Source organism: Ochotona princeps, chromosome 3 (genome assembly GCF_030435755.1).
Source record: "Ochotona princeps isolate mOchPri1 chromosome 3, mOchPri1.hap1, whole genome shotgun sequence".
In the NCBI taxonomy this organism is placed as follows: domain Eukaryota; kingdom Metazoa; phylum Chordata; class Mammalia; order Lagomorpha; family Ochotonidae; genus Ochotona; species Ochotona princeps.
Window position 1 is genome coordinate 95,611,381 of NC_080834.1, and position 23,048 is coordinate 95,634,428.

The 23,048-nt window shown below is 36.9% G+C and overlaps 1 protein-coding gene across 2 annotated transcripts in view; it reads right to left on the bottom strand.

The window, feature by feature from the left end:
- Nucleotides 1-324: 324 nt before the first annotated feature.
- CCDC50 (coiled-coil domain containing 50) overlaps nt 325-23,048 on the bottom strand; it is a 64,978-nt gene continuing 42,254 nt past the window's right edge. The window contains exons 5-12 of one of the 2 annotated variants that reach the window (XM_012928647.3): nt 21,514-21,631; nt 17,324-17,851; nt 12,146-12,258; nt 11,377-11,421; nt 11,111-11,215; nt 9,300-9,379; nt 3,006-3,112; nt 325-1,396 (exon numbers count right to left, since the gene is read on the bottom strand). In XM_012928647.3, the coding sequence (XP_012784101.2) occupies nt 1,377-1,396; nt 3,006-3,112; nt 9,300-9,379; nt 11,111-11,215; nt 11,377-11,421; nt 12,146-12,258; nt 17,324-17,851; nt 21,514-21,631 (1,116 nt within the window). In that variant the 3' untranslated portion in view covers nt 325-1,376. The remainder of the gene's footprint in view (nt 1,397-3,005; nt 3,113-9,299; nt 9,380-11,110; nt 11,216-11,376; nt 11,422-12,145; nt 12,259-17,323; nt 17,852-21,513; nt 21,632-23,048) is intronic. The other variant, XM_012928651.3, reaches the window with a different exon arrangement.

The window sequence follows — 23,048 nt, forward strand, 5'->3', positions numbered from 1 at the left end:
CAAAGTTTCATTACTTTTCTTTTCCTCCAGTTCTCCAAAATGGCAATATCCCTTTTGGCAAAAGATGTTCGTCTGCCCAAAACTTACTCTAAGACCAAGCCTTTTATTCAACTTCCTCTTCTATAAAATCTTTATAAAATCAACACCTTTCTTAAAATGACATTTCCAAATCAACTCCAAGAAACTTCCTTAAATAGCTTCCTGAATACTGTGTGATACTAAAGATAAGGCAAAGAGAAGGCAGTTTCTAAAACTCAATACAGAAATTTCACAAACACCAGTTCCATACAGTGAGATACTACTGTATGCATGTATGTGTGCATTTCCATGAGGTTAGCTCACAGGCAGACTTGATTTCCTGAAGGAGAGCTTTAAATGTCTTACACAAACACATACAATGTTCATTAACAAATGAGTAAAATATTGTAAAAAAAAAAACTAGTTTACCAAGCTTCATGTTGCATTATTCTAGCTGATATGAACAGAGAACAACACTGACATGTTGTCAACAAACATTTCTGTGTTTGTAAGCAAGAATAAAACTTCTAATCAATACAGAGAATGACAACATCATCCCTTGTACAACTCTCTCCTACTTCCTTTAGCTCTGTAAGTAACTTAAAACAAGTGAAGAACACAGAAGACTCATTTTCAAATGAATTTACGTGGAACTAAACTAACATTTCAGAAAATTAAGCTTTTTGTCATAAAAATTAATACCAGGGCCATTTCCCAACAGCTTTAGAAAGCCTTGACACCAAAGGAACAACAGAGGTTCAGTCTCCTGCCAATTACCAATTTCTTACAATGACCTCTACAGTCATATGTAAAGAACAGCAAGTTTAAAACCCTGTGGGAATTTTCTTTTTAAATTCCTTATGATTGTGATTTTTTTTATACAGCACAAAAGGCCCCAGCTCTGTCCTTCAAAACATGATAAACTAATGCACCAAAAAAGTACTTCTTACACTTTTATTCTACATTGCATCCAAACACACTTCCACTTTGTCCATTCTACTCCACATAATTCTAACTGCTAAACAAAGTCTAGTCCCTAGAGACCACAATTCCATAATTCCATAATTCCAAAAGGGAATTTTGACAGAACTCTTGGACATGAGATTCCAGGTAGGATTTACAGCACAGAGGCTGACATCAGTCAGGAGCTACATTTTCTTACACTGCCCACGTGATCAAGAGTAACCAAAACATGTGAAATAAAGTAAAAATATATATGGTCATACAAAAAACAAAAAACAAAACAGAATAAATCCCAGAGATGTAAATAATGAGGGGAAAATAATGTGGAATGCATTCTGTATCAGCTAGTAATTTTTGCTATGGTGAGTCCATTTTCAAGGAAGAATCATAGGTTTCTATGGCTTGTAATGGAAACCTGGAAAGAAGAGGAAAAAAAAGACACAATTAAGGAAAAAAAATTAAATTAAATTTTTATCCCTGTTCAAGTAAAAACAAATTTCACATTTCAAATTATTCCTTTCTTTTTTCTTATAGAAATAGTTACACACGGAATTAATACACTATTTTAACAATGAATCAAATGTATATAAGACAGCAAGGCACATTTCAAAGTGACGTAAGCATAGTTAGACAGAGAAAAACATAAGCTATTCCACTGAAATCAGAGATAATGAAAATGCCACAAATTGATAAAAATTGTGACGTGTATTGTTTCGATAAAGATATTTATAATGTCTAGTGACCTATTTTAAAAAGCGCTACTTGTTTTATTATCAACACTGGGTGAATATCACAATAAGGGATTTAAAAAAAAGTAAATGTCTGACTATTCTCAACAGTAATTGTTTATTTACTTCATTTACATTGGAAAGGTGAGGTTACAGAGAGAAGGAGGGAGAGACTGCCTTCCCACGTCATGTGTAGGGAGCTGGATCAGAAATGGAGCGGTGGGGACTCAAACTGGTACTCATGCGGTCCTGGCATTCACATGAAATGCTGGCACTATAGGCAGAGCATTAGTTGATACGGCACAGCCCTGGTCCCAACAGTGGCAGTTTTTAAAGGCAGTAATAAGAGACAGTTTAAAAAAAAAAAACTGGGAAAACTGTCATTAGAAATGCAAAGATAATCAAAACATCACCTAAGAAATCTTTAAAAATTTATTCCAAACCATAAAAGCTTCATCAATAAGGGCTAATATTGGTAAAGTCTACTGCAATCTGTACAGTTTCTTTTTTCATATATTTGATTCTGAGAACTGTGCTACTGCCCATCTAGATTGCCTCCATGAGGAAAAGGAAATTAACAAGTTACCTTATTATTTTATTTTACTACTCTCATAAATTACATACAAGTGAACACATATCCTCAGAACAGCAAATACATCCTATAATCCTTCATTTTAAAGTTTGGCAAATTTAGACACATTTATTCTTTTTTTTTTTTCATTTTCTTTGTAGCATTCTTTCCCATAAAAGTTGTGTATATGTATTAATAGCGTTTTGGGAAGACTGTGAACAGCCAAGCACAGGTTGAACATCCCTTCTCCAAAATGTCTAGATTCAGAGTTGTTCCAGACCTCAGACACTTCTTCGATTTTAGACTATCTGAATAAACTTGACTATGTACCCCTAAATCTGAAATTAGTACTTCTTCCAGATCCAAAACTTTCTGAACATTATATCAACACTCAAAACTGTTTTAGATGGCAGAGCATATCACATGTCTAGATTAGGAATAAAAGTTCTGTACAGAAAAGACATGCCATCAGTTGCAAGTAAAAGAATTCAATTTCTAAGAGTCTGATGAATGTTATAGAAAACCTTGCATTCAATTTAAGATTTCTATTTTGGTCTTTTTGTCTGTGTCATAAATTGTAACTATCTACTGGAAGGATTTTTTTTTGCTATCTAGTAAACTGGAAACAGCATTTAATTTTCCACTACATGGTGTACAAGTGAACAAAACAGAACAAACAACAAAACCAATGTGATTTTAAACTCAACGACGTAAACTGCTCCTACCTTTGTGAGAGGACTCTGACTTGGAGACATGACGGCCGGAACTATGCTGCTTTGTAAAATGAGTATAGTCCATACCCTCGGCTTCCGCCATGGTTGCTGGTGGCGACCTGAAGGGAAGTCAGAATTATAAAAAATAGATATTGATTACAACATACCACTTCTCATCAGGCTATACCACAAAACATTAGACACTGAGATAAAATAATCAAATTGCTTTTGAATGAATTCTCCTTTAGTTCCTAGAGAAGAGAGTTAGTTATATGATCTTCAATAATTTTTTTTTACTCTTTATTGCTTTGCTGTTGCTTCTTTGATTGATGCATGCAATTAAATACAAACAAATGTATTTTCTCAACAACCAAAACATGTGGAGCACTGTACTTGCAGTACAAAGACACACAGGATGTGACTGTTGCTCTTGAAAAGAAATTCATTTTGTTTCAGTTAGTGTTGCAATAAAGCATAAAGAAAATATAACAAGAAAACTAAGGGAGAAGAAAGGGTGCAAGAGAGTGGGATGCGAGGGATTTTGATAACCGTAAGATCTCATAAAGAGTTTCTTCATCCACTAGGTGGCAAAGTAGATGGTAACAAACTTGCATCTTTCCATCCAATACATTTTCAACTCTTATATATAAAAAAAATTTTGTTTTAAAGATTAGGGAATTGTTACTGCTTCAAATTCTTACCTTATTTAACACAGTTTTTTTTTTTCCCAAATGCTGCACATTGATGAAACACTAAACTTTTTCCAGTTTTTGTTCCCTGAAGATGCACTCAAATTTTGTGTTACACCATGGATCCACAGCAGATGAAGATTTACCACAAATGAAACCATATCCATAACATCTGGAAGCCATAAACATTTGCAGATATACAGAGAGAGGAGGGACAGAGAGAGAAACTCCCCAGGTGGCCACAATGGCCAAAGCTGAGCTGATCCGAAGCCAGGAGCCAGGAATTCCTTCCAGGTCTCCACTTGGGTGCAGGTTTTGGGCCACCTTTGACTGCTTTCCCAGGTCTCAAGTGGGGAGCTGGATATGAAGTGGAGCAGCAGGGATTAGAATCAGCACTCAAACAGGATCCCAGGCCAGGTCAATCATAGGCATTTTGAGATTAGGAAATTTATATTCCTTTCAATATAATGGCCCTAACATATAAAAAGGTAGACATTTTCAAATTTCTCACCTTGTTACCCAAGCACAATACGTCTCTCCTCTAAGTTTTCAGCATTTGGAAGAAGTCAGCATGAGATATGTCTATAAGTCTGTGTATTTTTGAAGGCTGTGCTTCTGGTTCTACTTGGATTATTTAAGTTCATTTTCAGGTTGAATCTGCATAGTGTGTGAAGACACACTTTTCAGAGTTAAATTAGATAAAATATCTACTTAAATTTGCATTCCTAATAGATGGTGGATGGAGTTCAAACTGAACTGGACCACTGGACTAGTGCTTTAACTATTCTACTCTGCTACAATGTGTCCTTTGTTTCTAATGAACAATAGCAGCCTTTGCATGAAGGAGCAGGTACTGGATGTGTGTCTTAGGTTTTCATATGTATGACTTCATATGTAACTTTGTTTTATAATTCCAAACATCATTCGGAAAAAGACTATTTTTAAGCACATTTGCATCAATTTTGTTTTAAATGAGAGAACTCTAACCAGTTTGTGGAAAATAGAATAGGTAAATTTACTTTGGTGTGAAAATGTTTTTAAGCCCATGCATATGAAGCATTTCCAGAGTGCTGACAAAAGAAGCATATTATTAAAAAAAACAAAAACAAAAACCTACGCACGATTTAAAAAATGTTTTGCACCAAGGTAAACTTATCTTTAGATTTATTTTCTACAAATTGCTTGAAATATCCTTTGTACTAAATGCAAAGTGCTCCTAAGAAGTCTGCAAAGCATGGAAGAGAAGTACATACTGGGACTTGTCTGAGGAGTGGCTGGCCAAAGCCATTAATCTTCTTACCAGGTGAACTTGACTTGGGTAACTTGCAGAGTAGGTCAGTTATGCCTTAAGCACCTAGAGTGACGATGAGTATCCTTTGTTTCATCTATGTATTACTTCACTATTCTCAGAAATTTCTTCCTTAAAATTAATCAATTGGAGTGGTATTATGGCCTAGAAAGAAAGGTAAGTTGTTTTTCGGGTTGCCTGTACGCCATAAGAAGTGTGGATTCTTGTTCTGGCTGCCTCTGATCCAGCTTGCTGTGGATGCAAACGGGAGGTAGGGTGATGGCTCAAGGTGCCTGACCCTGACACCCACTGGGAGAGCTGGAAGACCTAGCTGACTGAACCCTGGCTGTCACAGCTCTCTGAAACTGGACAGGCATTTTGCTGCCTTTCTGTCTCCTCATGAGTGTGTGTGTCTTTTTATTCATCTTTCAAGAGCCTATTTTATTTCCATCAATAGGACCTATGGTAATGTGAAATGAATGCAAGATTTTGGTTTCCTCTTTGAGCCATTTGTTTATAAAAAACTGAAAGCCAATCAAGAGAGTTCTGCTCTCATTATTCCCATTACTGACTAAAAACTATAACTCTCACCATCGAAACCATCACAGAAGACTTGTAGGAAGAATGGAGACAAAAGTATGTGATATTAGTATTAAGAAACTCAGTTTACAAGTAGGTGACTAAATAAAAACAGCCTAGGCCCAAGGATTGGTAATGGGAGTGTCAAGATTTTCACTCTTCTATTATACTCAGTCCCTAACTGTTTTTTTTTTTTTACTCTTTTATTAATTTCAACAGATGATTGAAAACTAGAAATATAAAAGCCAAGTGCAGCACACAAAAATTCCTTGGTTATTGCCCTACCATCAAACAATCATGACGCAAAAGGATACCAAGATCTTACAACAGCACAGGAATCCCTGCAGTGCTCTAGGATTTCCATGCAAAGATAAACAAATCAATCTAAATGATGCACACAGTTATCTTGTGCTTGAATCCTTTTTGGTTCAATAAGGAAAAAAAAATCCTGATTTATTGCTTTCAGAGTCCAATTATTTTGTTACAAGAGTCCAATTATTCCAATTATTTTGTGCAAGTCTATATGCATAGCCAGAATGACCAACTAACAAGAGTTTAACTGTTTTCATTTATAAATAATTTTCATTGTGTTAGGATACACATTATCACTCACTTCAAAAGACACTTCTTCAATAAACCATCCTTGACACTCAAAACAGGTTGTGTCTCATTGTGTTTGTAGAACTATGTGTTTGTCATTCACAATACTTAGCACAATCATGAACAAATATTTTCATAATTGCTTAGGTTACAAATTTTATGTGATTATGAAACAGGCAATTCTGTCTACTGCTGCTCACCTCAGTTCTGAGTAATTAGCATTCTCAGGAAAATTTGATTAAATGAGTAACTTGAGTTAAACAGCTATTCATGTTCATAATGTATGAAGAACTAATACAATTCATAAAATACTTAAGTCTTTGTAATACAAAAAAATATTTAAATAACAAGCAGTGTTATCATCAAAAATCCTGCAGTTACAACAACTGGGAGCTTGGTTTTGAACTTTGTCCAGTGAAAAACAAACCAGAATTTAGATTGCTAAGTGGTTTTCTACTTCTTTAAAGAGAAAGGAACTCTTGGAATAGAAAAAGACACTACATCCTTCACCTAAGTCTTACCAGTTCTACATGCAAACACCTTTCTCCTCTCCTGTTACTGTCTTGACCTAGGAAGATCCCTGCTTTCCAGTCCATAAAACAGACTATTTCTGAACAGGTAAGTAAACTTTTCTAACATAATTAAATGTAAAAAAGGAAACCATGGAGTCTAACCAGAAAGTACACATTCTGACACTAATTGTACAAGATATCCAAATATCCAAGTTATATGGGTTCTAATTCTTAAGTAAAAGCATGTTTTATAAAATTCTGATTATATTTTCTCTGCTATATTTATATTCTTTCAATGGCATGAAAAATAACCTTGCCACATAAGGTAAAATAATTCTAATTTTATTACCTCTGAATAATTTTTCAGTAATTAATAGCAATCAATTTTTTAAATTTATTTATTTATTTGGTCTCCAGGCCCAGGTCCTGAGTCCGACCTGTGAGGTGGGTACTGGGTTCGTGAGCCCTGGGAGCAGGGGATCTGGCAAGGCTCCCATTTCCTGGTCCTGGCCTTTGGCCCTGCCTGCCAGTAAAAGGAGTAGTAGTGGATGCAGACTCTGATGCACATGGAAAATATGGCAGCCCATTTCGGTACCACTGCAGAAGAACACAGCAAATTGGACGACCACCCAAGCAAACAATGACAGCAAAACTCTGGATGAACAGAGACTTGAGGTCTACTATACCAGCCAATGGACATTGGGAGGGTTGCCTCACCCTTGAATCGCAGAATCTCACAGCATTTCAGAACTATCCAAACCGCTTAATCAGAACCCTCGGAATATGCAATATAGCAGAACCCTGAGTTGATACTGGGTGGTGGTCCCCATTGCTGGGTACTGGGACATTTGGGAGGCTAGGTGTGGCTTTCCCCATTACCTCTCCCCTTCCCCAGAGACAAAAAGAAATGGAGAATTAGTAAACAATGACTTCACCCACTTTTCCCTAACCCTCAATCCTTCCCACCATAGTCAACCACATAATCATCATCAAAAAAATAAAATCAATGTAATAAAAAAATTTATATGAAAGCCAGGCAGAGAAGCAGACAAAGATTTCCAATCTGCTGTTTCACGTTCTCAACGCCCAGGCCAGTGCCTGCAGCTGGGTCTCTCGGGGGGATGGCTGAGCCTCCCATGCACATGGCAGGGACCCAACTGTTTCCCGAGAGGTGGTCCGCTGCTTCCCGAGGTGGGCATTACAGCAGAAAGCTGAACTTGAACCCAAGCACTCTGGCATGGGATGCACACATCCATGCAGCAGTGGACATCTGCACCAAACACTGACTCTCTTAACAGCCCTCTTCATAGATCACTTCATTATACTATTTCTATGCTTCAAATATTTTTAGAGTAACTATTGTATTTCAGAAACTTTTCAACTTTAGTACAACCTCATAAAGAAACATTCCATATGGTCCTATCATATCTGCTAACAAATTTTAAACACTTTTTTAAAGAGGCCAACAGCTTTGAAGACTGTAAAATAATCCTTTAAAGTTGACTCCATCTGACATAAACAAACAAATAACAATCCAGACATATTTATTCTACTCAGAACAGATCAGCTGCTTATTTCACATGGACACTATTATTATATATTCAACTGTAGAACTCTTAAATCTGCCTCACAAGAACACTGGGCATGTGTGCAATCAAGAGCTTCAGGAGCAACAGATTTAATCCAATTAGATGGACTCTACTAATATTGCCCTCTAAATCACACAAACTCTTTTTAATCTTTAGAAAGCATTTGTGTCCTGAAAACACATGAGATTAAAAATAGAGAACTGCTTTTTAAGAAAACTACATATTTTCGCTTGAAGAAAACAAGTCTAGCAGCTTCAGTTTGGAGCAATGAGTGGAAATAACAGTATATATATTTATATGCATACTTACATTTTACAAACTAGTAAGTATTAGCAGAACAAAACCAAAAGCTTTAAATCAACTTTCAAAATATTATATTTGATTGTACTTTTGTCTTTATATATCTGTTTCCTCACTGAAATCCAATTACGTTTTATTTTGAAAGATATTCAAAAGCAATAAAGGAGAGTAGCAGGGTGGGGGTTTTGTTGCCTCCCCAGAGACGTAAATATTGACCAGGCAAGGAGAAAAGGCAGCACTTCCTCTGGAACTAAAGACTGACTGAGACATGATGAAAAATACATTCCCCAGCCTCAAGAGTTTGATCCAGTGGGATTTAGGTGACATCCAGTGACTCAAGAGTTTACCTAGGACATTTATACAAAACAGAAATGAGTTTGGACATGTTTAGATATCACCTGAGATCTGTGTGACTGTGAAAGCCCAGTAAAAATTTAAACCAGAGATTTTAAATAGGAAATGGCTAATCTCATCCCTCCCAAAGTGAAAGTATAAACTGAGCGCATGTGGACAGGCCATGGTTCCTAACAAGTGCACTCTTCATACACTCCAGCTTCTACAGAACAGTGCTGGCTTCATCTTCAACCCATTTTAAGACTGGCAATAAAGTCTGAGGGTAACTTTGCAAGACTTGATCCCACCACACAGTTACAAAGAACAAACATTAGTTTTCGACCAAAAAAAAAAGTGACACCTCCTTAGTCACCCAAAGGAAAATTTCCTCATCTCCATCTCACATGGCATCTTACCGTGCTGGTCTGTCATGCTTAGAACGGTGAGTTTCATCATTCTCTTTTGACTTTGGATGCGTAGACTTAGCTGACTTTGGCTATGAACAGAAAAACAGACAAAACGCACACCCAAACAACAAAGACGAAAGTAAAGTTTAGAAAGCATGTAGATCATGCTGACATCTCCCACAGCATCCAGGGATGAGCTAGGCTAAAGTCAGGAGATCAGAACTTTATTCAGGTCTCTCAAAGTTCCAATTACCATTATTTTTAAAAACATACTTATTTTTTTGAAAGTTACAGACAAGAAAAAGAAGACAGAGAGGAAGAAACCTCCCATCTGGTAGTGCATTTCCTACAGCGATGTGACAGCCGGGGTTGTGCCAGGCTGAAAGGCAGAGCCCAGTGCTTTTCCCCAGGTCTTCCATAGATGTGCAGGAGAGCAAGTACTTAGTCCATCTTTCACTGCTCTCCCAGGCATGTTAGGCTGCAGCTGGATCAGAAGTAGAGCATTCAGAACTGGAACTGACACCGATATGGGATGCTGGCCTTGTGGCAGGCAACCATGCTAGGCCACAGCCTCAGCCTCTCAAATACTTCTTGAGCGATTAATTCCTACATCCAGGATACACATTAGGTTGGGGGCCCAGCACAGTAACCTACAGGCTAAAGTTTTCTCCTTGCACAGACCAGGATCCCCTATGGGCACCAGTTCTAATCCTGGCAGCCTCAATTCCCACCCAGCTCCCTGCTTGGCCTGGAAAAGCAGTCAAAGCATGGCCCAAAGCCTTCGGATTTTGTATCCATTGGGAGACCTAGAAGAAGCTCCAGGCTCCTAATTTCAGATTGGTTCAGCTCTGGTCTTTGAGGTTACTTGGAGTGAACCAATGGACGAAAGATCGTTCTCTTTCTCTCTGTACATCCTTCTCTCTGTAAATTTACCTTTCAAATAAAAATAAGTGAATCTTAAAAAAAAAAAATGGAGCTAGTGGTATAAGCAAGTTAAGCCTAAGTCTGCAATACTGGCATCCCATATGGATGCTGATTCAAGCCCCAGCTACTCCATTTCCAATCTAGCTCTTTGCTTATGGCCTGAGAAGGCAGCAGAGGCCACCCCAATTCCTTGGCCTTTTGCATATCCATGGAAGACCTGGAAGAAGCTACTAGACAGTGGCTTCAGACAAACTCAACTCCAGGCACTATAGTCATTTGGCGAGTTAACTAGTGAATGGAGGATCTGTCTCTACTTTTCTCTCCAACTTTACCTTTCCAATAATCAAATATATCTTTAAAAATTTCTTTGACAGGAAGAATAGCAGCAGCAGGAAAAGCATCAGAGACAAATGGGCAGAGTAGGAGAGCAGAGGTGGGTTGAGGGGTGGATGGGAAGAGAAAGGAAAGATGGAGGAGATATCTTCTACACATATTCACAGTCCCCAAGTCTCATAATTGCTATGGCCAGACCAGGCTGAAGCAAGGATCTAGGTCTCCCACGTGGGTGGCAGGGACCTAAACATTGGAGCTATCTTCTGTTGCCTTTCCAGTTACTTTAGCAGGAAGCTGTATTGGAAGTACAACACCCAGAACATCTGACTGGAGCTCATAAGATACTGGTATTGCAAGAGGCAGCATAACCCACTTCACTACAAGGGCACTCCTTCACTTCATCTTAAAATGTATAGGCTCACAAACACATTACAGAGAATATGTATATCCTAAACATATTTATAAAACTTAAAATTACCCTGAAAGTAGAAATTCCTTTTCATTTCTCATCATTTTATTTCTAACTAAAAAACAAAACAAAGCAATACAAAACAACACCCTACCTTCCATTCTGGGTCGTGCTTTCTTTTTTCTAAAGATGATTTTTCCCGTTCCCTGGCTTTCTTGTAAGCTTTCTTTTCCTCAGCCATTAAAAGACGAGCAATTTCCTAAATAAAACCCAGTCAACACCATTAATTAAGTACAGAGGTGCAATACAGAAAATCAGTAAGATGTTTAAAAAAAAAAAGCAAAACAAAACCAACCAACCAACAAAAAACCCAAACAACAACAAAACCCACAATTGGTAAAATCGCTAAAATAAACTTACTTCATCTTGGGCCACTTGAGCTGCTCTCATATCTACCTGGGTAGCCTGCGTTAGATTAAAAAGAAAAAGCAAAAAATGCATGTGGGATACATGTTGTTCATTTAAAATATATCACAAAAAATAAACTAGTACTTTAAAGCAGTTATAATTAACATCAATGAAGTTGATAAGCAGTTGGTATATTTTCAGCACACCCGCAAAGGGACTTGTCTAATTATATACTACATATATCAAGTCCATACAGAACTGCAAGAACTTTGTAATGCAGGGACAGGGAGATAAGTTCTGTTGCTACTGCTCAATCAGTAAATTAAACTGGACAGAAGCAGTGCCCCTTGGTCATGGGTAGATGTTCCCAGAGCCCCAACAGACACCAGAAAACACAATTATGCCCAACATACCCTAATTTTTCCATACATATACATACCTGTGAGATAAAACTTATCAACTAGGCACAGTAAGACAAACAATAACTAATAACACATAAAATTATAGCAACATGCTGGGGTAAAAGTTGTAATTATTTCTACAATTCTCAATTTGATATTTTTGACTGCATTTGACCTTAGGAAACTGAAACCATAGATGATGAAATTGCAAATAATGGGAAACAATTGTACTTTCATCCAGCTGTCTTGACTTTTTTCACCACTTAAAAAATGTATCAGTTTCTCAACTGACATTTCGATAGTATGTATTATATAGTCTCAGGACGAATTCATTGAAAGCCTACTGATTCACCTAGACTTTTGCCTTAAAACACACTCACCAGAAGTTCTTCTTCCTGCAGTTTTCTGGCAATTTCAGCATCATACCATTCCTGATCCCTGTGGTTTACTCGTGAAGTAGAGACAGCATCTTTCATCACCCTTGGCTTCATTCCTAGGAAAAACTCAACGTAATAAGGCAACAGAAAAATCTTTTTTAAAGCTTTTCTTTCATCTCTGACACTCCACTGTGGAATTGAAGATGAGGATGTGCAGAAATTGTAGTATTTTCCTCCGTTTATATGAAAGTGGTGTCTCAGATGATGTGTGCATTTAAACAAAGTTCTCCAGGTAGATCTGGCTGCTTTTTAAAACTCCTCTTAAACAGATTCTTCAACAGCCGAAACACTGCTAGAAACTGCAAGCGAGGTCATGAAGTCACCGACAAAATAATAATAAATGACAATTAAAAGTCACAGAAAATGAAAAGAATTTAAAGAAAAGAGAGTTATCCTGTCAGACCGCTGGGATGAGAGGAGAGGTTTCCATTAACTTCAGCCTGTGTATCTTACTTCACAGGAAACAGAAACTGCATCCGTTGAGAATTACATGACCCTACTTCATAGCCTGCCGGTGACTCATCCATGGTCTCTGTTCTTACGGTTAAATTCAGCTACTTTACACCTTTCCCAAAGCTTTAGTCAGTTTGCTGTCAGTACTAATAATAAGAGAAACAGCAGAGGACACAACAACCTCAGAGTTCGACTCCTGTGGAGAGAAAGGAACCTGATGGACTAGAAAGCCAGTGGCCTTCTTACTTTGAAACATTGCAATCAGCCAATATGACTTAACTCTTAGCTAAGATGAGTAATAATGGTTGGTACAAAAACATGGCTATTTTCGTTTTGTGCCGTTTCCTCAACTGAAGCTACCTAACAAGAGTGAGCATGTTACACTCAAAAATTTTGAGGCTTTTGAATACACGGAACAAAATAAGTCAACTGGAATGGTCACTTTCAGTAAAGAGGCTGCTAAAGAAAGAAAGGAAATTGGCTCTTAACTGCACATTTCCTAAGACTAGTGGTTGCCAATGAAGCTTACATATTAAAAATACTTTGAGGTGCTTAACACACTTGTAAACAACAACAACAACAAATGCCCTAAGACTCGGAAATCCTAAATCAGTAGCTTGGATAGAATCTTTCAGTAGGTGATACAGATACACACAGATACACACATAGATACAAATAGATAGATATCTCTCATTTTTTTTACCCAGCCATATGCTGACTTTTTAAATGTTGGCTATGCTTTTTATCTCAATACAATGAGTACAGGCATATCTTTCAGAAAATTACTGGTCTTGAAGTTTACTTCAATAATTTAGTATAAGTAAACCCATCAAAAAATCTTAAAATGCTTTTTAAATCCAAAATAATTTACAACACTGAATTTTGATCCTAGTAACAAAAACAATGAAGAAAATTTATTTTATCCTGCAAAATCCTTCCATACAGAAATTTCAACTGAACTTTGTGGTAAATTCAAAACAGCAGTAAACTATCATATTCAATATTACTATTAATCAATTCATTGATTAATTTCTTAATTACTTTGTTAGTGTTACTAGCCACAGAGGTATCTAAAAACTGACACAGGGTAGAATGTAATGAGTTTTATCAGACTTTAAATATTAAAAACAAGTTTATTTTATGTAAAACATGCATAAAATTTTATGTTTTCAATTGTAGCTGATAGCTCTCTGGTGACCAATTCAGCCACTAAATTACTGAAAACTAGGACTTTACTTGGGTTCTGGCTCTTAAAACAGGTTATACAGTCACTTTCAAAGCATGTAGTGCTTTTGGTAGCCTAGCTAAACTTCTAGTGTAACACACTGTAGCTTAATCACCTTTTAGGACAATACCTACATCCATTTGGATTAATGTCTCAATGACTGACAGCTTACCAATTCTGATTTCAATTAGTAGAGTTTAATTAAACTTTCAAAAAATATGTCCCCAATTCTACAGCTGAATCAGGATGAGAAGAATGCCAATGTGTACAGAGCCTGTGAGGAGTGCAGGAAAACAACAAACCATGAGAGGTGCTATTACCTGCATGTTAAATGCATGGTTTTGCTAATGTACAATAATGCCCTTTGTGGCTCAGGAGCAAGAAAGATAAGTTAGGCATTTTTAGTGTCTTGGCTTTTTTTTTTTAATTTTTTTTCCTTTTAATGAAAGTCACCATATTCTAATCCATAGAAATAGTGCACCAATAAGCAGGTCAAAGTCTTGTTAAGGATGGCAGAACCTACTTAGTTTCTCCGATTTGCTGGGCACAGAAATGATAAAGCGGTAAACCTCAGGTTCTAAGACACCACAACTTTCTCCAATACTATGGCTTTCACTCAACAGCAAAGAAAAAACAAACAAACAAATCCTGAGTAAACATTTTCTTTAAATTCTATTAAAGACAAACAGCCTTCACTGACCTGACAGAATGACAAAACTATGACATAGTCAAAGAACAGAAGAGCAACCTGACCAATACTTAGAAGAGTCACAATTGGAGATAACATCTCTTTGTGCCCCAAATATTCAGGGAGCGTTATTTAAATCTCTGTCATATAACTCGAATTTACAAGTCTCATTAGCAGGTAAGGCCATTGCCAAGGTCTCTGGGTTTCTGGACTGACTGGCCTGCACACTCACAGCAACCACAGCACAGCACAAGGAAATTTCAGTACAGAAAATAGAAAAGTTCAGATTTTTGAGAATACAGTTAATCGAAATATCCCAGAATCTGCAATCAATAAAATGAAACGCATTTCAACAGTTCCCAACATTTCTTAATCTCATTCTCCCCGACTTTTTCAGTTCATCATTCTCAAGGCTTGAAAACACAAGAAATTCACTAAATTAACAAGCCATGTGTCCACCTCCAATTATTAAATAGTAAAACTGTTCAAGTCCTAGCAATGAAGACAAATCTGTTCCAGTGTTAAAATAAGGTTAAAATGTTGACTGCCAGGATATCTTGTAATAAAATCCTTTAGGCATTTACAAGGATGATATCACAGTATATTTCACTGAAAACTTACAGTCAAAAATGTATACACTTCATGTACAGAGTTTATAATTCAACTTGCAAAAAATTATAAACTGTTTTGAATGTGTAGTTCAATAGAGAAGCTGTTTTCAAAAGTTTCATTCATTTCTCCCAAGTCATCTTTTATTTCATTGAGCAATTGTACTTTCCACTACTTTTCAACTGAATATGTGGTTGGTGCCAGCTGTTATTTATTTTACTACATTCTTCATTAAGTTAAATACAAGTTTCATCTATGTTATGAACTTTCAGAACTAGGGTCTTTTTTTTTTTTACACCAAGAATAACTGCCAGTACCTAGCCTTTTATTTCAATATTCTAACCTGTTCCTAAAGCATTGCAAAAATCCCATGCCTATAAGGGGGTTAGAAAGGAGAAAAGATATTGAGCAGCTTAGATTGCAGCAATTTTAATACCTCTCTGGCCATACTGTAAAACAAAAACAAAAACAAACAAAAAACCCACTTTGCTGGCAACATTAAAGGAACAAAACATTTGACTGCAACACCAGTAGGGAAGTCTGTGAGTCAGCGTGTTCATTCACTCATCCTGAACCTAATTCAAATACCCTGGACCGCAACCATCAAGGTTAGCCAATCCTTAGAACACATTTATAAGGTCATATTCACAGAATCAGAATACAGAGGTAGGATAACCGTTCCTCTCACACACTGCTCCCATCTTTGGAATTCTAATTTGTCCTTCTGAACTTTAAATAAATAAATACAACTGCCTCATAACTCCAAGAAGAACATTTTCTTCCTTACTCCTCCCATACCACCCATACCCTTTGTCCAGCTTTTTAGGAAGGTATACAAATTTGAAAGGGAAAGCTTATAAACCCATCTTCCTTCAGATCCAAGCATAAAGCCTAAATAAGAATATTTAGAAATTCAATATGGCCTGCTCAACTGAATTCTGATCCCCTCGGTAAATTGGGACATTTAGTAAGAGATAACATGATAGGACAAACCACCTGAATCTGCAACACAGAAATGCACTTCCTGATGACAAGAAGAAACTAGCCAGACCACAATAAAGAAGAGAGTAAGAAAAGATGCCTCCTTGGTACTCCTTTCCCCACAAAACCTTTCGGTAACAGCAAAATGGAAAAAGGAAAATGGGTACTGCCTTAGAACCTACCAGGATGTGTGAGCAGCTGGAGTGTTTGCAACTTACTTGCAGTGCCAAGGACATGAGCAGAAATTTCAATGAGTAGTTTTTCACAGAACAGTCATTACTGTGTCAATGATAGTTTTTAAGAATAAGCCTCATGAATGCCAGACATTTTAAGCTTATATCTAATATTCACCTAATTCCTTTACAGGTACCAAGAACTTACCAATATGTTAGAGCACCAACTGTAAGATTACAGCTGGAGAAAATTTAAAGGTTAAACAAATAAACAAATAAATAAATAACTTAAGGGAATGATATTTGATTTCATCAAAATCATTTCCATGTCTATAGCAAGGCCAAAATTGCCAGGCATCAGTCCACAGATAAAAATAGACGTGAAATTCAAAAACTTGCAATTTTTGGAAACGGCCTCGCTGATTTGGACAAAAACATACTGAGGCCCATAATTTGCGAAACACTGTCATAAAAGATTGCCTACCCAACCCCTCATTTTACAAATGAGAATGACAAGGTTCAACCTAGCTCTTCCATTCCTGCTGGCAGGCTAATTCTACTAAGGCAGTTATCAATAGACCATTAGGATCCACTGAAGCAAAACTCTGAAATCAGGATCTTTGATTTAGTATCAAAATGTGAATTACAGTCTTGGCAAACACTTGGGAATGTACTTGGGATGTCCAACTGCACTGCCACCTGGGCCTGACTGAACCTGCTGAGAAATCAGTGTTTACTCATAGACATGGAAAAGTACACCTATCTTCCTTCTCCCTCCAGACCTGAGATGGATGGATGGAGAGAGGGAGGGAGAGAGAGAATTGTGTGTGTGTGTGTGTGTGTGTGTATGTATCTTTCCTAATAGATATATCTTTGCTCCCAGATTTACCTCAAAGTCATGCAAACACTGTAGAGAAAGAAAGGCTGACAAAGATGCTTGTTACATACACCCACAGATATGATGTGAGGATTTCCAGATGGTCCTTTGTTACCTGGATCATGGTGGTGAGGCCGCTCCTCACTCTCTGAGAAGGGCGGAGACCTGGGTCCGTGTCTCCTTCCTCTGTGCTCACCTTGCCCGGGCTCCCTCCCACACACCGATTCCTTGCAGTGAAGCCCCGCATTCGGTGAGGACACCGGTGAAAGTCGTTCTTGGTGTCGGGACCGTTTCCCCAAATTTCGAGTTCGATGGCCATTGTAAGCCTCCCAGTCATCAGCCTCAGTGGTCAGAAAAACCTCCCCACTGATCCTGGGGAGTGGAGGTCTCCGGGGCCTCTCCTGACCAGACCCGATCCTCTCACGATGCTCACTGTTAACGTGAGGATTGTCCCTCCCTTCACCCCAGCTAGAGGATGACAGGGATCTGTCTGATGAATGATGGTTGTCCTGCTCTTCCGAGTTCTCCAGTGGATGTTTGGGTTTCTTTTTCCTTTGCTTGGTGGTGTTTCCATCACTTGGGAGTCTATGAGACCTTGAATATCCAGATCCCAATTCCTTAGCCCTCCTTGACCTTGGCTGGTCTGAGTGGAGGTGGAGGGATGTGAAAAATAAAAACGCAGGTTAACTTAATGGGAGCATGAACTTATGATACATGACAAGTCAGGACCCAAGTTTCAACACCTTTAACAATGGAGAAAACTGCTTTTCCAAATCAAATTGTGCAATGGGGTCAATACACTCATGACCCCACATTCACAGCCACACAGGTAAAAGAAAACTAATTAATTAAGTGAAACAATTTAAAAATGTAAGAAGAATTTGTTTATAACCAGATAGAATTGCAAGAGTAGTTCAATATTTGCCAATAACAGAAAGTATAGGAAGTAAACACTAAATTTTACTTATAAAAGCACTTTTGAAGTATTAAAAGGGAAAAATAAAGCTTTGATTTCAGAAGCTTACAAATATCAGAACTGACAATAATGCTATATTAACAAGTTGCTAGTTCTGCGTATTTATGCAGACATTTTAGTGCTCCTCCAGTCCTCACACTGCCACTTACAGATGTGGAATCATTCCCGGCCACTTCAAGAGCTGCCATATATTGCAATTTAGCATGGGTAGGGATGCAAAACTTGAAGTAAGTGACTCGATCATCTTTAGATAATTCTGTTCCTAATCTCAGTAGGACCATGGGGGGGGCGATTTTGAAAAGAGATGTTACAATGGAATACATAAGAATGCTTATTTCCAAAACATATTTCACAAATACTTATAATGTTATATTATTTATGTAAGAAAGAATTCTAAATTTTTAAGTTCTAAGTACAAGTTTCCAAGTTTAACCTAAGCATCAAGTCAGCTAATGTGTGTATTTATCATGGCTCTCCTTTAGCATGTTCTCAAAGGAAGCCAGTTAATCTGTACTTTCTAAAAACATACGGATTTTAAAATATTTTCTGAGGCTTTGAACTACATTGTAGAAATTCTAGAAGAAAATCATTGGAAAATTACTAAAACTACTAATATCTAGTCTCTTGCAATTAACAGTTTACTGAACTGCATTTGAAATAGCTATGGCACTTTACTAAGAGGTAGAAGAAATAATATTCAAGTACTATAGAGCTATTACTGCATTTTCAGACTTGACCAGGGGAAAAAAACATCTATTCTCAAATGTACCTGCTTAATTATCTTTAAATTTGAGAAAGAAAAGTAAAAGATGGAAGTTAGGAATTTTTGCATGAATTCTTGATATTCATATTCCTTCTAGCTAAGAATCAAGACTTCTATGTCTCTTGAGAATAAGTTATCTGGCAAATATAATGAAGTCCTCATTGGCAACAGATCCGTAAATTTCTCAATCTACCTCTAGATAAGCAGACACATAAATGCACATACTTTGTGTGTGCTCCCATGTTTATCTTTCAAAACTGGATAGATTTGTTAAGATACACAACAGGCTGTATTATACAGGTACTAACACTGTTATGTGTATAAACAATAGTACATTACAGTTTAGAAGACCCTCACCAAAATGTCTAAGTGAAGAAATATTTTTAGAACACCATTTTACAGATGAGGAACAACATTTCTTGAAGAGCTATGGTTGATAATTTTTGTTAAAATTAAAATTGTTTTAAGAAAGGAATGGGATATGAATTATAATCATATGACTTCAAATACTGGTTTTTTTTAAAAAGTTCACATTTCTGAAAAATAGCTTTGAAAGAAAACATGGATTCACAAATGAAGAACAACATATCATTTCACAGTTGATATAAATTTGAGAAATGTTAGATAATTTCAACAAATAGAAAATCCATGAGATAATTTTGAACGATTTGTTAACATTTACGTAAAATAAAAGCTAAAAGCATCCAACATTTCTGTAACAATAAGTTGTGATTATTATTTAAGGCAAAAACAAAATTATGCAAAAAGATAGAGCAGTGCAATTAAAGAATATTCCAGATGTGTTGGGAAAGGATCACTGTGAAGAACAAGAGAAATACTTTGCAATCACAAATTCTGTGATAATATGGCTTCCACGGGAACTCAATTTGGGCTCAAAGGGATATAAATAAGTACCACATGTGGAACAAAATATAATTGCCTTATCAGAACACAGCTAAGACAAGAGAAATGGAAATACTCACACATAAATGTGCAATTTATCTTAATCCTTTGAAAACAAATATATATATCATTCTGTACTGTTTTACAAAAGTAAATAAAAGAAATATATAATAAATGAAAATATAAATAAAAATATTTTCATAACTTTAAAGTGGCCCTAAAAGCTAATAAAACCTGTCTTGCTCTAGAGATGCCAACCAGGATTCAGTACAGCAGTAAAAGCAAGTGTGTGTCCCAATTCAGGTTACCGTAAGGCTTCAATTAAAAGAGGAGGATCGAAAGTAATACTTCAGTGTGCTCAGTCATTTACAAAAATAAACACAAATCTAAAAATTTAAAAGTTATTTCCAATATTTCAGTTGGAGTTCACTCCAAAATTTTGCTCTTTAGCAAAGCAAAATATGCAAACAATTCTTTCAATTGCGTATTTAATTTCATAAGGAAAATCAATGTAAGGAAAACTACTGGAAAAAACAGAGCTGAGCATTTTATGGAGAAACAAAAGTGTAAAAACAGGAACAGAAAATTAACCTACTTACTAAATAAATAGGCCACAGTAAAGCTGAGCTCTACAGTTTGCAGTAAATTTAGAACAAAAAGAAAAAAGAAAACAAAAAGTGAGCAGACATGATACTTGAACTGTAACGATCCTCTCACCTACATATGCATTCTTTTCATCCTATTCATCAAAGAGAAATATGCTTGTTTGCTTCTGTTATACAAAAGCAGCTGACAACTGGTTTACAAGGCACTGCAAGATTACTGACCTTAAAATCACTACTCTAAAGTTGTTGTTAAGGTTTTGTTCACTGTTTACCCTGATTTAATCTCTAAGCTAGAGTCTAATAAATACATATATGTGAAACTCTAGGAAATATCCTTCCTTAGATAATGTGTAAAAAGGACTGAGTGATACTTGCAAATATTCATTTCCCAACACACGTTCAAGGTAAAGGACCACCAGTACAAGTGCCACCACCATGTCCTCACTCTATTACACAAGCAGGCATCGGAGAGCTGAAACGCCAAAGAGACTGCTTTCCCTCAGAAATAAACCTGCTTGATAATCAAACAGCAATGAAAGCACCAAGAGCAAAATTTGAAAATCAAATCTTAAAACAACATTATTTATTTATTAAAGTATTGTCACCAGCAGGCTATAAAGATGAGAAAGCATGGAAAGAAGCTTTGCAACCCAGAAACCACAATCATGCACCAGTACTATCTTACTGATCAAAACATGATGACCCAGATTTCCTTGAGAAAAGTAACTGATTCACTCACCATTTTCCACACCCCATTTCATGTGCTTAGAATGTAATACAGCATTTCAAGTGGTTACAACCTACAGGGATGCATGCCAACTCTAACAAAACCATAACCAGTTTTAACATTATGAAGATATCTCTCCGTTTGTCCAAGTAGGGGACAAGAGGATGAATTCAATACACTCACAAAATTCTGCCAAAAATATAAATGTGTTCAAGTATCTTGGGATAAGAAAAACATTTCCAGGTCCCTAGGTTCATTCAGGGACAGAACTACAAGGGGGTCTCATATGGTTCAGTCTAAGAATAGAGTAAGTTATGAAGTAACATTTTACCTCCATCTTCATAATAGTAACTATCTTCATAATCATTGGCTCCAGAGAACTCTGGAATGTGTTTCTTTCGCCTTTTCTCTTCCTGTAACTCTTTTTCTTGCAAGAGGCGAGCTATGTCCTGTGGGGACAAGAAGGCATAGAAACAAGCATTGTCAATGAATGAACAAACTCATACTAACACGGTTTTACATCCCACAGCTAAGCTTCCACAGGCTCTATCCATGGTTCTCTAGACTTCCTGCCATTAATGTTTTGCTTTTGAAATGCCACAGATAAATGCTCAATAGCAACAGCGTATGATCCTTGAGTGGGACAGACTTCTTGCCTACTCCCGGCCCCCAACTGGAATTCAATTCTAACTCAATCAGAAAGGAAACAACACTAGTACTTCTTAAAACAGGCTCTACAGCAGGACTCTTAAACATACTATTTGTCGGCCACTCTTCCCAGCTGAGGATGCATTAAGTCTATATGGGGAACTAAACTATAAAACATTAGATTTCTCATTTAATTTCAAAATGTCTAAGAAGAATTATTGACGTGATTCTGGTTCAGCTTGGCATTACAGAACCACTGTTTGAACTGAAAATGGCCAAAGCATCTTCCTGCTGTATCTCAGCTACTTCCATCCAAGACAAAGTTTTACAGTAACTATGTTCCAGGCCCTGTGAGGGACAGAGTGATAAACAGCTTTCCAACGCAATACCCCAAAAGATCACTATCTTATATGAAAATTAAGGTATGTACAAATCAGTTTTGTTGTAATTCACGGAAATGCTCAGAAAGTGTTAGAAATGTTTGTGGAGGTATGAAAGTGAAAATGTTGGAGACCGTGCCATGGCGTAGTTGGCTAAGTCTCTGTCTGTAGTGCCAAAACCCCATATGGGCACCAGTTCACATTCTGCCTATTTCACTTCTGATCCAGCTCCTTGGTTATTGCCTGGGAAAGTAATGAAGGATGGATCAAGTCCTTGGGACCCTGCACCCAGGGGAGACCCAAAGTAAGCCAATGGCCCCTGGCTTCAGCTCAGCTCAGCAGCCATTCCAGATATTTGGGAAATGAACCAGTACATGGAGGAATGGACTACTATACTTTTTTTGAATTATGTAGAAACAATTTAGTTAGTTCAGCAATAAAAGTTAGCAGTGATTGTCATAACCTCAAATTTTCAACAAAATAATATTGATCTGTTAAATGAATGCCTAAATTGAGACACACAACATATTAACACATTAGTTTTAACTGATAAACATAGCATATATAAGTGTGTGTGTATACACACACACACTCACACACTCACATAGGCCATTTTAAAGCCCATCCTGCACTACATTGACATGCATGTGGCCACTGACAAAATGTTACAACTGTGAACGTGGTAAAGGAATAAACCTTATTTGAGTTAAGTACATTATTTTACACACAGAGTTCGGAATCCCTAAGACTTTAATGGAAAAAACTGTCCGTGTCACAGACAGACAGAGAGAAATAGTAACTACTTTGTACTTTGGTGTTATGGTGTTGCAGCTGCCAG